The sequence below is a fragment of the Solea senegalensis genome, linkage group LG15, assembly GCF_019176455.1.
Source record: "Solea senegalensis isolate Sse05_10M linkage group LG15, IFAPA_SoseM_1, whole genome shotgun sequence".
NCBI classification, from domain to species: domain Eukaryota; kingdom Metazoa; phylum Chordata; class Actinopteri; order Pleuronectiformes; family Soleidae; genus Solea; species Solea senegalensis.
Genome location: NC_058035.1, coordinates 16409960 through 16426808, shown reverse-complemented (window position 1 = coordinate 16426808; position 16849 = coordinate 16409960). Strand labels below are relative to the sequence as shown.

At 39.5% G+C, this 16849-nt stretch overlaps 2 protein-coding genes across 3 annotated transcripts; one reads left to right on the top strand and one right to left on the bottom strand.

The window, feature by feature from the left end:
* Positions 1-1256: 1256 nt before the first annotated feature.
* On the bottom strand, positions 1257-3311 carry zgc:65997 (uncharacterized protein LOC794398 homolog). The gene is made up of 4 exons (XM_044046099.1): positions 2946-3311; positions 2467-2644; positions 2225-2319; positions 1257-1802 (listed from the first exon to the last, which is right to left on the bottom strand). Exons 1-4 carry the CDS (start codon positions 3270-3272, stop codon positions 1611-1613), a joined length of 792 nt encoding a protein of 263 aa, XP_043902034.1. The 5' UTR covers positions 3273-3311; the 3' UTR covers positions 1257-1610.
* A 504-nt stretch (positions 3312-3815) lies between these two features.
* On the top strand, positions 3816-11304 carry nphp1 (nephronophthisis 1). Of its 2 annotated transcripts, XM_044045046.1 has the most exons (20): positions 3816-3979; positions 4549-4610; positions 4740-4800; positions 5649-5782; positions 5970-6171; positions 6724-6825; positions 7128-7279; positions 7481-7529; positions 7615-7702; positions 8008-8102; positions 8178-8306; positions 8474-8548; positions 9173-9283; positions 9402-9484; positions 9596-9672; positions 9979-10072; positions 10190-10302; positions 10376-10449; positions 10749-10793; positions 10931-11304. In XM_044045046.1, exons 1-20 carry the CDS (start codon positions 3914-3916, stop codon positions 11207-11209), a joined length of 2091 nt encoding a protein of 696 aa, XP_043900981.1. In that variant the 5' UTR covers positions 3816-3913; the 3' UTR covers positions 11210-11304. The 2 variants fall into 2 exon arrangements, with proteins under 2 accessions (XP_043900981.1, XP_043900983.1); XM_044045048.1 differs by lacking the exon at positions 3816-3979 and having other exon boundaries at positions 4552-4651.
* The last annotated feature ends 5545 nt before the right edge of the window (positions 11305-16849 follow it).

Sequence of the window (16849 nt, the reverse complement as noted above, 5' to 3'; positions counted from 1 at the left end):
GCACAGACAATCACTTGTTTACTACAACCAAGATTCCTGGATTGTTTTTCCTGTGTGAACATGAATGTAAGAATGAAACCCATTTGACGATGAGCTTCATGTTGGAAAGTGCAACAGGTCAAGAACGTTGGTGTCACTGTGATTTACCCGAAACCCATACAACTGCTTCTTCATCACAATGTATAATTCTGCAAGGTCTGAGGGGAAAAAAGCACAGTATAACTTGTCAGACCATGGTGGTTAAGAACTCTTGTTCAAATTAGGGAGGATGTAGCCTCAGGAGCAATCACTGTGCACACACCTGCCTTTTTATCACAGTCCCCTTATTCAATTGGAATATAGTGTAAAAATCATTTGTTTTCATATCTGTATGAAAACAAAACTTCATAAATATTAGTTAAGTGGTTTGAATTATTTGTTGAAAGTTATGATACACATTTCATGTATTTAACAATCAGGTGTGAAAGAGAAGAGTGGAGGGGGTGGAGTGGCTCAGTGGTTAAGACCGGTACCCTGTTTGCGAAAGACATCATGGTCGCAATGGTTGCAAGTTCGACTGATTGTACTCAATTTCATTGTAAGTCGCTTTGGATAAAAGCGTCTGCTAAATGACATGTAATGTAATGTAAAGAGTTGAAATAGTACTTGTAGTATGGACAGCAATAGTTTCACTCTAAAAATATGCATTTATTTGCTTATCTGTTGAAAATTCAAAGCACAAATTAATATTTTAAACCACAAATTATAAGTTTGTACAGATAAAAATGTTAATTTGCGTTTCTCTCAGTTGATTTTTCTTTTTTTGGTCAAAGCCAAGATAGTGTTTACCCAGCTTTTAGACTAAGGCTCTTGGTTCTGTTGTGTCCATCGTTATCCAAATAACAGTGAAAGAAAATATACAGTATGGCCCCAATTATTCCTTTAACATTAAAGGTCCAGTGTGTAAGATTTAGATTTATATCAAAAGATGGATCAGCTCTAAGGAGCTTTATATTTTGGACCACCATGTTTTTACAATAGCTACTGAAGGCTTCATAGATTCTAGAACACACTTGGAAGGGAAGGGTGAGGCGAGGGATATTCAGTTCTAACATGCAACTTCACCAATAAATGTTGCTAAATTGTACACACTGTATCAATAAAATACCCATATATATTATGGAGATATTATTCTATTTCTATTGTCATAATAAGTCTTATAGCAGGTTGAGGCCTACAAGTGATTGTATTAAACAAAACAAAACATTTAAGACAAGTTTCATGTCCCTAATGACTCCAACTTTATTATTGTTGAGTAAGAATCAAAGGGGGGGCACATGGTTGGAGAAGTGGTTAGCACTTTTGCCTTTGCAGCAAGAAGACCTGGGTTTCAATTGTCAGTTGTAAGCACTGCAGGTGAGTAAAGCAAATTAGCTGGTTGTGAGGGAGTAGAAGAGTTTTCAGCTGGTTAGACTTTGACTGTGAATCCACCAAGAACATCCTGCACCATTTTATTTTTAATTATTTTAATACTTCAGTGTGAGATTTATCTTACTGCACAGTTTAAGACGGTGCTGAGAAAACTGACATCAAATGAGAAAAAAAAAGTCCTCTCCCTCTAATCAATGATTTTACCACGGAAGCTCAGTCCCGTCCCAGCTGTATGCCTTGCCAGTCTTTTCCATATTTAGTGTGTCTATGATGCTCATCAGACAGTTCACAGAGAGTTCAGTACTGAACAACTTGTTTTGTGGCACATTCCTGTGATATGGTCGGGAGAGGTCTGTGTTCACTGTCCCTGGATGTAAGGACACACACACCACCTGGTGGAAAAATGAGAAACAACTCATTAGCCCTTTATTTGTTTTATACTTTGCATCAATTTCCAAATATGTTCCAAAAGCTACAAAAGGTTATCTATTTGGTTAGATACACGGTTCATATGCATTTTTTTTCACTGCGCTGCCATGACTTTACAATGACCTTGACCACACTATGTTTTTCTGCCCCAGATTAAGCTGTGAACTTCTGTTGTTAATCTCGGCCAGATAAATGGTGGTCACGCTCTCACCCTGAAGCAGCAGCAGTTGTAAATCAGATTTACCTTTTTGTATTTACAGGCCTGCAAACTGCAGTTTCGTCGCAGATTTTTGCATTTTCAAATTCAATCACTTTTTTCCAGATTTGTCATGATTGTATGAACTCTGTAGATGTAAAAGCACCTCTAAAAAACACTCAGACCTACCTTGGGTCGACTGCGGCCCAACTCTATGGACAGATTCCTGGTGGCCATGTTGAGAGCTGCTTTAGACATCCTGTAGCTATACCAACCTCCAAGAGCTGAATGAAGAAGGTGAGGTGGAGAGAGGAAGTTAGATTAGGCTGCAAGAGCAACTACATATTTTTGTTCATCATGCCAAATTTAAATAAAACAACTTTAGGTTAAAGTGAGAGCATTAGTGTAATTTCCAGAAGGTGTTAACGTACCATTATCACCAATTGATCCCACTTTGGCAGTGATGTTGACGATGATGCCACTATGCTGCTTGGCCTTCTCTGTGGCCTGTTGACCGAAACCACCGCCACCCTTCTGAAGGAGGGGGGCAAAATACTTTGCCATAACCAGAGGACCCACTGTGTTTGTCGTCAAGGTGGAAATGATGCCCTACAAGAAAAATAAATCAAGTGTAGATCAGAGGTTGAATCTGTTTAAAAATGTTTATGGAAGGAGGACACTTTTTTGTGTGTGCAGTTTTACAGAAATTCTTAAATAAAAGTACCATATTCGCACTTTTTCAAATTTGAGATGCAATAAAATATATCATTTCCAAAAGTTCTGGACACGACTAACTAGGTTGTGTTCAGCAGATTTATTTCGAATTAAAAGTCTCATATTTGCACGTTTTAATCGAAAAATTATCGACCATACCTAGGATATCTTGCAGAAAAAAAATGTAGATGTTTACCTGAGCAGTAACGTCCCTCAGACTGGTCTCGCCTTTCCCGGTGGGGTGAAGCATCGCCGAAGAGTTGACGATCAAATCCAGCCGACTGAAACTCTCCTTGATACGAGCAGCCGCTCCGCGGATGTCATCCTCCCGATTCACATCCAGCTGGAGGACAGTGAGCCTACCTGGGTGGTCTCCAGCTAGGTCCCGCAGTGCGGCAGCCCCGTCCGGGTTTCGGCATGTTGCTATGACGGCAGCGGGAGGTTTATTTTTCAGGATATGCTTGCAAAATGCAAGCCCCAGACCTCTGCTAGCGCCCTGAATGAGAGCGACAGGCGCAGCCATGACAGGGGAATCACGTAACGCCGGCAGTGATTGGATGAATGTATAGTTTGACGCGTTCGGGTACGACTAGAAACGTCGTTATTTCACATTTCCAATAGCATTATATTGAAGACGTTTATTAAAAACTGTTTTTTACAAGACATCTGAATATGTATGTGTACCTTCGGTTTTTTTGTACCTAAAGCACAACAGAAACGTGTTTAAAAAAAATCACATTCTCGGCGTTTAACCTGGGTAAGAGAAGCCACCGAGGAGAACACAAACGCAGCATGTTTCACAACAAGTACGAGGTCACGTGCTTACAAAACTCTTACTTAAAACTTACAAAAGCAGGTGCATGTGTCTCTTGTGGTCATTCGATCGACGTTACACAGTGTTGCACAGTACTCACCACAGTATGGGAAAAAGAACCACCAAGGAAAAAACACTTTTAATTTGTCAAATTAATAGTGAGGTTTCTATATTCCAACTCTCCAGTCCAGTAGGTGGCAGTAGCTTTAACTTGAAAACCAGAGCCAGTGCAGAAAAGGACTCGGTTGCCTAGCGACTAGTGGAAGTCTAGCGTCAGCTAGCTAGCTAGTAGCTAGGCGATTTGCTAACTAACACATATGGCGAACACATAGAGCGTAACCTGCGAGTAAATGCCACCCAAAAGAAAAGGAGCCTTGCAACTTATACAGAGAGAAGTGGACGAAAAGGAAAAGCAGGTTTGTTTTAAATGGCGCCTGTTTGTGCATTTCTTTCGGCAAAATTTTAACTCCAACAGTTTGAAACGTGCATGTTACACAGTCATAATAAATGGATATTGTTGTTGCAGCGGTACCAATAACACAAACCGCTCCTCACATGAAATCGATCTAATGTTTGAGCTGCAGCAGCTCCATTAATGTGGAATATATCTTAGCATTTATTCTTAAAATACAAGCTATGTTTCATTGTTGCCTCTTAAATTCCATATGTAAACAAAGGGAAAAGCCGATCGTTTCTCCATAATTGTTCCGTTTTAGTGGATGAAAATTATGCCAAATCTTGTAGAATACATAAAAACAAAGTGCTATTTGTCTTATACAATGAAGCGCATTGTCAAAAAGCAAATTTACCAAATGAAGGCTTAGTCTGGTCAATAAACATGAATGAACACTTGCATTGGTACAATATGACAATAAATCACATGTATAGATCACACAAGCTCATTTGACACGTGTAACAGAAATGAATAAACTCAATTCTAAACTGCATTTACTATAGTTTTTTTCTCACGGTTCTTTAATTTCAGGTTGACAACCTGGTGAAGGATGTGCGGAGTCAGGCTAGATCCACTGAAGAGGCATTTCGGAAGTAAACCACTCTCCCAGAATCACAGCAGTGTTTCCTAATTTGTAACCCACTAGCAATTAAACACTACTTTTATTCAGATATTTATTCTGAATATTTTTCTCATGTATTACATTTCTATATTTCACCAAGATGTCAAGAACTGCAGATGTCAGCTGAGAACACACTAAGGACACTAAAGAAACTAACAAAGGTGAGTACTTCACTTAAGCCAGAGTCTAATTCGCAGTCACTATCTCCTTCATTTTTCAGCCACATTCAACAATAACATTATATCATACATTATAACATTCAGATCATTCTGAATACTATTTAAATTGTATTCATATTTTTGTACTATACTGAACCCTCTTTCTTATTGGAAAGTAATTGCGAGGGCAGATCTAAGGCAGACTGGGTAGATACACATAGATCAAAGACAATGACAATGCATGAATATTCATTCAGGAAAGAGCTATTGCACATACCACCCCAAAATTTAACAATCATGCCAAATAAAAGTAAAAGGTTACAGTCTGCAAAACACCAGTGGCAACAGAGGCGAGATTTTCAGCATGCAGAATCACATGATGAAACAGGAAGTACTAGTTCTCAGAGCAGCAACTTGGTGAGTGAGCATCATGTACAGTGCAGAGGTGAAACTCTACAGACCGGGACTACCAAGTTATATCGTGATCATCATGTGATGCTTCTCATGTCTTCCCCACTGCATTGATCATGTGAGCCATGTGGACATATTTCAAGATACAAGAGGGGAAAAAAATCCGCAATCTGCAATTTTGTCTGATATTGGTATCAGTAGATACTCAACGCCGTGATAGCAGACATGAAAGAAAGAAAGAAAAAAGTGGTGTAGCCATCCCTACATCAGCCTGTAACTCACTATGTCATATATTGCCATCCATCCATTTTCTACCACTTTTATCCTCCAGATGAGGGTAGCGGGGGGCGTTGCTTTGCCAATCTCAGCTGACACAGGGTGATAGGCCCTGGACAGTTCTTTGTTTTAATGTCATGAAGTGTTGCTCCATTTGCTTCTAGGCAGATGAGCTTGCTCCAGTGGGAAACTATGATCTAAGGAAAAAGGAAGAGGAGAAACGACTGCAGAACATCCTAGAGCATTTGAACACACTTTCTCTGGAGCTTTCGCCTCCAGGACCAAGCAGTGTCGCAAGGTCAGTGACACGCGTGCTTGTTTTTTCTTCCTAAAGTAGTTGCAGAGAAACAAACATTTCATGACATCAACTGCAATGCGACATAGTTTTTTGAACATAGAAGAAAAGGAAAAAATATAAGTTTGACAACAAAGTTTATATTTTTTAAAAATATGTGTTTTCATGTTACATTGTTTTCGTCCTCAAGCAATGTTTCCAAGACAGATAGTGAAGATGAGGATGAGGACGAAGACAGTAATGATGACGATGATGATGATGAAGAGGAGGAGGAGGAGGAGGAGGATGAGGATGAGAAGCGAGCTATGAAACCACCATCTCAGTCAGACACGTATATCTACAAAGTCCTCAGTGACTTCCAAGGAGAGCAGGTTGGAGATCTGTCCGTTCAGGTGAGGCACTTCCTGTTCCAGAGACTGACAGGATAGATGTCAGCAACATGCAGGAGTTGCAGACCTGCTTTAAATGATCTGCTGGAGATGTAATCTCAGCAAGTTGCACTGTAGTACACATACATTATATACCATTTGATCTGTTTCACAGTTCCCCCACCTCTATCGAAATGTCCTCATGCCATGTACTGATCGGCAACCAAAACTACAAACTAGTCCTAATGTTAGTTGTAATAATGTGCGTATTCATATGGACAAACCATGGAAAATATATGAAATTACAAAAATAGGTTCAAGACATACTGTATTAATAATGGTCCAGAGTGAGGTCTTTGAAGCCTACAAGCTACAAATCAGTGTCATGGTATACCTTCTCTCCAAATCCATAAACTAGATTACATGTGAGTGTGATTACAGATTATCCTGCTTTTCAGTATGTACCAGAAATTGCATTGTGTCATATTTACTTAAAACAGAGGGGGCGCTCTAGCCACAAAAAGTTTAGCAGTTAGCGTGTGTGAATTCACTGACTAAATTCCATGTTGTTTTAAGAAAGGGGAGGCATTGAAGGTCATCAGAAAGACAACAGATGGATGGTGGCTGGCTCAGGACTCTAAGGGCAACAGGGGAGTGGTTCCAAAAACATACCTGAAGGTAGGAAACAACTGCACCACACAGTGTCCAACAATGTAATCGCTAGCATTCATTTACTGTAAACAGCCATTTAGCAAAGGATCATTTCTACGTATAACAACATAATTAAGGTTGTTTTTCCATATTTACACCAGCCACCAGTAACAAAACTGTAAATATAGTTACTGTGGCATGTGTTGTCTCCACACACTCATATAACATATAACATATATCATATAACACTCAATAACATTCATGTGTTATTTTTTAAATAATGTAACTGACATGTTACTATGAAACTATTAAAATCACCCAATGTTCAGATTAGCTCTGGTATTGACAACAACGATGATGATGATGGTGAGAAGGATGATGATGAAGAAGATGACGACGACGATGAAAACGATGAGGAGTCACTAGAGGATGAGGAGGAGGAAGAGGGTGAAGAGTTGGCTAATGACCAAGACAAACAGAGGTTTGACATTTTCATCTAATCTTGAAAATTATTATATATATTATATATATAATATTTTATATATATATACAGTTTGGTTCTATTTTGGGTTTCTGATGCTTCTCTCATATGGACGTTTAACCAGTTGAAAACTGTTTACATGATCCACTGTCAGCAGACATCATTAGAGTATTGCTTTGAAACTATTGTGTTCTTTGACAGCAAGGATTTACATTCCAACTGGTCCACTGTGAGAAAGGCTCTGACTGAGGTAAAACTGCACATACTCTACAGCTGATGATGCCGTTGTTTACCCGTCAGCAAACACTGTATGTTGTACTCTTTGTGTGTAACAGATTGATGCTACAGATGTGCTCTCTGCAATGGGTGCTATACCTTCGGGATTCAGACCATCAACTCTCAACAAACTGCTGGTGGAGGAAGGTCAACTAACATTAATTTCATATACAATGTATTTATTCATTTAAAAACATAATTTCAGCCGTAATTCCTTAAACCCAATGTGTGTTTCTTTTAATTAGGTGTTAGTTTTACACTTTATGCATATTGTGTGTACGATATTACACGCACAGTGAAACTGGACAACATTTCTGTAATTACTACTGTACTGGATTGTCTTGTATGTGGTGTTGGCACCGCCAGTTAACAATCCTTTGATGAACGGAGTAGTCGAGGGCTACTGTATATGATAAAAAGGCAAAGTAATAGCAGTTTATGTCTCTGTGTAGGTGTAACATACAGAGGAAGTCACTATATTCAGCCTGCTCTCAGCCAATCACAGCTCTCCTTTAAGGACCTCTTTCTGGACGTGGAGACTGGCAGGGTGAGATGGTCTCTCTTTCTATTCAAATGTTCTGTTAGTTTGTGTGATTTGACTTGTCATTCTCTGGTCATGTAGGTCCGGACTCGACAGGTGCGCACCTGTGTTTGTTTTACTTTGTGGAACTGCAGGATGATTCCTACCCCAGGGGTTGGGGTTCAGGTCCTCAGCAGACACATCCGCCTCTGTGCCTTTGATGGAACTCAGGTATCAGAGTTATCTCTCTAGTATGTTATGTATCGCCTCTGTCAAGTGGGAGTTATTTAACAAATACTATTTATTTTTGTATTTATGAATAAAATCATAGTGATTCATCTCATGTCTCAATGAGCTTTTCAGGGATTTTTATTTAATGAACTCTACTTGTGTTTCAGGTGTTGAGTAACATCCACACAGTCAGGGCAACCTACAACTCCAAGAGCCCAAAGACGTGGAGCTTCTCTCCAAGGGTATGTTGTACTGTGGTTTCCCTCTATTGTAAAACTCTGGTGATGTAAACTCTACTTAAACATTTTCTGGCACAAGATGTATGCTGTTTTTTTTTTTTTTTTTACCATGGCCGTATATAAAAGGGGAAGTAGTACTTCATAGTTTGAAGCTCTTACTTACTTCTAGCTCTTATTTGTACCCAAATGTTTAAATGCACTTTTGTAAGTCGCTTTGGATAAAAGCGTCTGCTAAATGACATGTAATGTAATGTAATAAAGTATTTTGTCAGTTTCTATCGAAGTCTATAGAAAAATGACCCCTGATGATTGATAACATCAGTAAACATTTTCCTGAGGACTTAATAGTCTTAGTAACTAGTTTCAGAAAAGAACATGATGCCACTTTTGTAAACCATCATTAAACCAGTGGACACCAGTGTGATTGACAGCTGCTATTGTCCAGTAGGTGCCTGATTGTTGGTGCCATCTGTGATTTTCTGGCTGTGCCGGTCAAATTTTCTTTTAAAAAAAAAATTCTTTTATATAGACTTTTAAATAGAATGTCCATTTATATATGCAGTCTATGTTTTTTTTTTTACTAAGGTTAAAAATAATATTGATGTTGTATTTCTGTGTTTGCTCCAGATGGCAGGTATCCTACCCAGCCTCCTTGATGGAGACTGTTTCCTACGCTGCAGCTCTACATCTCCTGACCTCGGTGTCCTCTTTGAACTGGGAGTCACCTTTATACGGAATGTAAGGACGAACACACACACACACACACACACATATACACACAACAAGTGATTGTGAGGTAATTCAACCATTGCAGAACTGAGACCACTCTCTAAAAATGACTTTTTTCCTGTTTCAGTCGACAGGCGAGCGAGGAGAACTGAGCTGCGGCTGGGCTTTCCTCAAACTGACCGATGATACGGGGAACCCGCTCCCCAACAAGTACATTTACACACACGCTGTACATACACAGAATACACTTAAATGAATACACTCAATCATATAGAAGAGAGCCACAAACATATGAAACTGAAAATACTCATCTGTGTATAGAACCTATGAACTGCAAGTGAATGGTGGAACTCCATATGAGAAGAACGTGGCACTGGAGGCTTCAGTCATCAAAGGAAGTAAGATACCGGGCATTTTATATATATATATACATATATATGTCTTTATACACATGTTTATATACTGACTCTGGTTCAGCTTTAAGACTGTATAAAAAAATGGACAGGAGGGAATCACGAGAGTCCTCAAAATTCACAATGGACCTACTGTCCAGGCTTTACTTTCAAAACTCAATTCCATCCATTTTTTATATACGTTCAATGACATTCAACACAAGTTCAGTCGAAAAGTATCTTCACTCAACCACCCTCTCCTCTCTCTCCTCTCCTCTCCTCTCCTCTCCTCTCCTCTCCTCTCTACTCCAGCTGGTGTTTTCCAACAGATGCTTCAGGCCAAGCGACAGCCCAGACTGATCATTAAGTTGAAATCTACCAACAGTCGGACCAGAACGCAGCTTAGGTGGGAAAGTCAGCGAGGAAAAACTATATCTGCTGTTAATTGTATCATTGTAATTGGTGTTATACACTCATCACATGTGTGTGAAGAACTACTGTAATATAGTATTTTGCCTTTCAGTCTCCTCCCAGACACTCTGCTGCACTGTTTGAGCTGTGTCCATCTGCTGGCTCTGCACAGACAGCTGTTAGCTGACACACTGCTGATGGACAGGCCTACCATGCAGAATGCAGGTAACACTCACTTCCTCCATGCCTCTGATCCAGACTGCAGATTTCCAACATTTAGGGAACATTTCTGTTTCAGATCTGATATGCAGCCCTGTACTTTCCACATTTCCTTTGCTGTTGGACCAACCAGACCTGCTGGATGCTCTCAGGGTCAGTTGGGTGGGAAACCATATGGGGATATAGCATAATTATAGCATTGTGAGCAGTATAATTAAAAAACATCTTTAACCATGTTCAATTTTCTTCCAAGTAGTTTTTTGGTTGATACATGGATTTTACTGTAGAACTAAAGTAACTGAAATATACGTTTATGGTTTTCCAACATTCCTTATCTTCACTTGATTTGCAAACTTGAGAATTCTTTAAAATTGTCACTGAAAGTCTCCTGAAATCCTGAGTGTTTAAGCAGACTGGCTCGTCCATAAAATCATCTGGTGTTTTTGCCTCAGGCTGCCTGGCTGGAGGCTGAGATCAGTATGAGCAGAGGACAGAAGGTGAGACTGTGTGTGTGTAATGTAATACCAGTTCACACCTGTAGAGGGCAGTGCGTCTTCACTGCGTACTGTACAATGTCTGCAGGCTGCTGATGAGGAGTGTTGTAAAGAATAATGTCTCCTCTTTGTGTTTGCAGAGAGATTTGTCTTTTTTCAAAAAGGAGTTTGTTAAAGTCTACATGTCGTCCGTGTATTTCCTCCTTCACTCTCCCTCTCTGGCCTGTCATCGCTGGGCCGACCCGCCCTCAGAGGAGCAGCGAGCCAAAGTCATCTACGCCACCCTGGATGCTCTTAAACACACCCAGCAGGTCAACGGCCAAACAGGAAGTCCAGAAGTCTTCCTTGACCCCATGCACCAGCATCTCGCCTTTGATATCACAGAGTTGACATTTGACCTCCCCCACGTAGCACAGTAGTGATAATTCATCATCCCAATGATGGGTTGATTGTTGTGTTTTAAATTATTTTGTACGAGGCATCAGTTTGGCCAAATAAAGAAGAATAAAACCCATAAATGTGTCGTAAATTCCTTTCTGGAAATGTGTAAACTCTACTGAAGCTGTTTCTGGCCATAAATGTGTGTTTTTGTCCCATCATCTGAATAAAGTGAGGGCCACACGGTTGGTGTAGTGGTTAGCACTCTTGCCTTTTAAGCAAGAAGACCCGGGTTCTTTCTGTGTGTGCGTGGGTTTTCTCCGGGTTCTCTGGCTTCCTCCCACAGTCCAAAAACATGCAATATGAGGATGAGGCAAATCGGACACTCTGAACTGACCGCAGATGTGAGAGAATGGTTGTTTGACTCTACACGTGGCCAACTGTCCAGGGTGTACCCCGCCTATCACCCTACGTCAGCTGAGACTGGCAGAGCATTCTCATGTGGAGGATAAAGTGGCAGAATATGGATGGATAAAAAAAAAGTGGCACCAGTTTTGCGAAAATGCAAGTACAATTACAAGACGTGGTGTAATTACAATCCAACACAAACAGTCATCTCTGTGTGTATTGTCATGACTCGAGTCCCTGATTGCAGCTGAATATACTTGCTCTTTGCCTGAATATGTGTTAAATAGAAGGTGAGCAAATTGAGACAACTGTCAACAAAGATGTGAGACCTTTGCGTAACTCTATAAGCGAAAGAAAAATTATAAGGATGTCCTGATAATGTCATTTATTGTAGATAGTTTAGTTTTGTATGATTTTTGTTCACAACTCGTTCTTGAACTGCATCAGGTTGTTTACTGTTATTCAGGTCTCCACCCATTTGTTCAACACTGGGCAGGTATGTGTGTGTGTGTAGTATAGAGTTACAGGGCATTGGAGCAGCATTGACAGTTAATAATTAGTGTGCTGCCGTCTTTTTATAGTCTGCTATAAAAGCCCAAGAGCAGTGAGAGGTTGAATCAGTCTGGGCCCAGATTGTGCTTGCAGTTTCACACTGAGTAACTTTCACGATCATTACAATGATTCATCATGGCTCAATCTGTTCATTAACAATGTTGATACAGATCACACAGTCACAGTTGGAAAGTGCACAGGTTACGTCATTTAAAATAAGTCAAGGCCGCAATATAGAAGAAGGAGAAGGTGAGTTTAAAGTTCATGTAGGTGAACCGAGCACTGAAGTCATGGTTCTGGATTAAATTGCTTTTCCCTCTTAAGAGTGAAGTTGTTTTAATTTATATTCACGCTTAGAACCAAATAAAATCAGAATTTGCATTTTAAAATGGAAAACGTCCTTATGACTGGTGCGTGTTAAAAATGAAAGACGTAATTATACCCACACATACACTGTGCATACTCATCCTGCATACATATACATAATAAAGTCCTAAAAACACAGGACGCACACCACAAAATCTTGATGTTAATCTACAGCTGCCATGAAAATGAATGTCCAGTAGTGTGGTAGATTGTTAACGGCATTGTAATATTTTCAATTTGTGTTGTTTTTATGCTTTCTACAGTATTTTATTTATTTTTTTTTGTATGTTTTATTGTTTGTTCTTAGGTCTATTAGATCTTATTGTTTTTATATGTTATTTGTTTTATTTATCTCTGATGTACAGCACTTTGTTTCAGCTATTGTTGATTTTTAAATTTGACATTGACACTTGAAATTAGTGCTGTCTTAAAAAAAGGCTTACACTCATGTTTCATGTCATTTTATTCAGTTGTGAATGTCAGTGGGAACAAAAGCTGTCTATTTAGTGTAAACCCGCACAGAGCTTTCCTAAAATGTGAAACAGTTCCTTTGCAAGTGTAGACCAACGGGTCACACCCATCATGTTTGTATACTACTACACTAAGAATCCTTCAGCGACAACATTACAGGGCAGAGCTTTTACCTCAACCCTAAAACTAACACAGATAAAACCCACAACGTCACCTTCTGACCTTCTGACCTTCTGACCTGACCCTACCCATAACCAGTTAATGCCTAACCCTAACCTTGACCTAACTACAATTCAAATCCCAGCTGTAAACTTTCCTCAGAAATTAGGTTCTGCCTTATTGGAACCAGGTTTTGGTTCTCCATGAGGACTCCTGATCCTGACAAGATCAGTTTGTGGCAGAAAAGTTCCAGAAAAGAGTTGAGAAATAAAATAAGTAAAAAAAACACACACACCTACTTACTGGGCTGGCTTTCTTTTGGTGCTGTGTTTGCTGATGAATAATATTGCATATCCTGTATTTCCACATTCCTTTGGTGTTGGCATGGTTACAGTACCCGTAGTGACAAGAAAGCGTTGTTAAGCGCTGAGCTGAAAATTATAATAAGAATAAAACTCAGCGTCATTTTTTAGTTTTATTAATGATATAGTTTAATAATCTGTAATCTTAGATGTTATTGAGTACGAATATTATGAGACTTTCATCATAAAAGAAGCTGTTTTTCACATTATTATGATCATTGACTAATTACTTTTTTGTCGTTCATTTGTAACTGTAATATGTAATTGAAGTGCCTCAGAAATAGCTTAATTAATCAAAAGGCAATTTAAGAAGATGTAACTCCCAGTTTCTTTCTCGATAAATCTCTGGTTAATGACATTTATTTGACAGATCGAACGCTTTTCAGTGCATATTCACTTAAAATGTATTTACTGTAAATAAGACGCACTGGAAGTACAGTAGAGTCACTACTCTACGACCTCTCTGCTCATCACTGAATACTGACCATTCTTGTGCGCAGTGGAATGATACTTGACCACAGACAGGAGACGTCATTGTAGACGTGACCGCTATTATCACCTGGAAAAGTTGAGACGTTCTCACCCAGTTATCATTGTGCCCCGGGTGGAGTTCAATGTCTAACGAGGAGGAGGAGGAGGAGGAGGAGGAAGAAGGAGATGACGAGGAGGCCCACGAGCAGGTGAAGACCAGTTGAGCAGGAAAACTGGGAGGTTTCCTGGGAATTGTTGGGCTCAAGCTCAAACGATAATCCAGGAGTCACGTTTTCCTTCTCTTTGTTTCGATGAGTAAACAAGCATTTGACTTACAGTGTCGCCCACACACAAACGGTTTGTCATGTATGTATCAAAGGATGAGGAAGAAGGAGTGGAAGTACTCATTGAGTAGGGAAATAATAGCTGACGGAACATAACTGCTTTACTTTTAAAAAAATAAATACACAAATGAAAGGGCTAGATCAGGGTTTGTAGTGAGGTGTTATCAATACATCAGCAGTGACTGTGCTCTGTGTTTACCTGATATACAGTAGACATAGAGGCCCTTAACAAAATACTTACCTGATAAAATCTAAGTCCACTTAAGTCTATAATAACATGCTTGCTACCTTATCTTGCCATTGCCATAGCCTTTTTACGACTGGAAATCGAAGTGTGTTTTATTTTGTGAACCACTTGAGCATTGAGCGATTCTACATCATGGCACACAGGAGCTGTTCACCCTCCTCTGCCTCAGTTCAACTGCATTCTTTTGTGTTGTACTCTTTGTGTCACACACTTAAACCACAGACTAACAGCTCGTGTGTCCCTGAGCTCTAAAGACAGAATTTCTTTCGAGCGAGAGGCTGATATTTTTTTAATATTTATTATTGTGGATTTATGCTGATTTGTATTTTATGAGATTATCCTTTAATGAGCTCTTAATAAGGCTTGTGGTTCTCAGAAGTGGCGGTGCAGGCGGTTGATGATGAATATGTGTCACTATCACTTTAACCTTTAGTATAATCGCATCTTGCATTTAAAAGTTGTGGAAACTAAGTATCTCGTTGTGGCTGCTTTTACAGAGATTTTTCAAAATGGCAAATAATCTGTGGCATCAATTTCTGGACCAGCCATTCGGTGCCAGACTTTTAGCTCTGACACTTTTTATTTTCTTAGTGGAGCCGGCACCGGCACTATACTTTGATGGTGTGTCTATTTCTACATGACATTCAGCTGCAGTTTGTTTAACACTTGGGATTATCTTCAGTCATGTAGGATTTTTAGTGTTTACCTGGGGAGGTTAAAGGTCAGAGTCATCCGATCTCCTGGAGCTTGCAGTGATTCAGTAGTGCATTCACTTATCGAGGACAGACGATACCTTTTTGGTTTTTATGAATGAAAATACTCAGGTTACACAATACAATGCTTTCTTAATCAGTCTTTGGTGTATTAAAAACTAGACACTGATCATAGCTATTGTATTGTGATAGCGGTGGCATGTGTTCCTATGGAAATACTTGTGTGTGTGTGTGTGTGTGTGTGTGTGTGTTCTTGTCGCTAGATCCGTAACGATGGAGCCAGTCTTAAGTGTTTCTCTCTCAACACTGAGCAAACACATCTTGTTGCCCATTTCTTTGAGTGTGTGTTGAAATGACTGCAATTGACTGTGATCAGGATTGTTTGAAAGAAATGCTGACAAATTGTTAAATAATAAACATCAAACATGGCGACTCCACTGGTTCCATAAAGAACTCTATTTTTTTGGATATGTAAATAAAACAAGCTCTTCATTTTTAATGTGAGTGAACATTACCTTAAAGGAATACTTCACCGATTTAGATTTAGCTTTGTATATTACTAGAATAGGGATAGTATTTTTGAAAAGTTGTGCTTCCCAACCTCAGTGGATGAGAGGCAGGGGGTCACCCTGAACACATCACCTGTCTATCAAAGCTGAACAATATCAACAGTGTATGAAAGTTCATAATTACAAAAACACAAATGTACAGCTGCAAAAACACTTTGTTTTCTACAACCAGCGGATTGTATTATTATATCTTACATCTTTAAAGTCTTTGCAGATAAATAGATAAATGTTGTCCAGAAGTAGGATGGTGGTGATGCAGGAACATGTGACGTTTGATACCATTTACTATATTTCACACATAGTCATGCTTTAGAACTGGTGAAAGTGGTGTTTGTGTATATTACTACACAATATACTACTATATAATACCAGAGTACATGAAATAAATCCCTTAAGGTGATAATGATGGGTGATGGGTCTGCTCATTGAACTAAAGCAGAGGTGGTTGCTTGGTTGTGCTTGAAAATAAAAAGAAACCAAATGAATTTTAACCTCACAGCTGGACGATCTTACTTGTGACAAAGCCCTGTTTGCTGTAGAGAAGGCAACACCCGTGTTTGACACAGCAGCTATAATGTGCAGGAGGCCGTGGAAGCATCTCTGGCCCCAGTCATGTCAGTTTAACTGGACTTCATCTTTAGAGGGAAACACCCTCGCTCTGCCTAGACGTTACTCTGTCACTTTGTAGTATCTCCAAACACACATTAGTGACTCCAGCGGAGGCTAACAGGTTGACCGAGGGTGTGTTAGCATCAGTAGAACAAAGCAAGTTTCTCCCTTGGAAAGAGACACTCCATTAGGACAAACATAAAAAAGCTCCCTTTACAGAATGAGTCACTGCACAATGTTAGGACTCAGTGATGCATGTTGGTCAGTTGTCTGACGAAACATCTGCCTTTGTCTCGATAACTGGCAGATTACAAACCAAAACACACAAAGATACACACAAACCATTATAGTGCAATAAATAAAACATCATCGACTCTTTATGCTTTTAAGTTAACGTGTAATTTGAAACC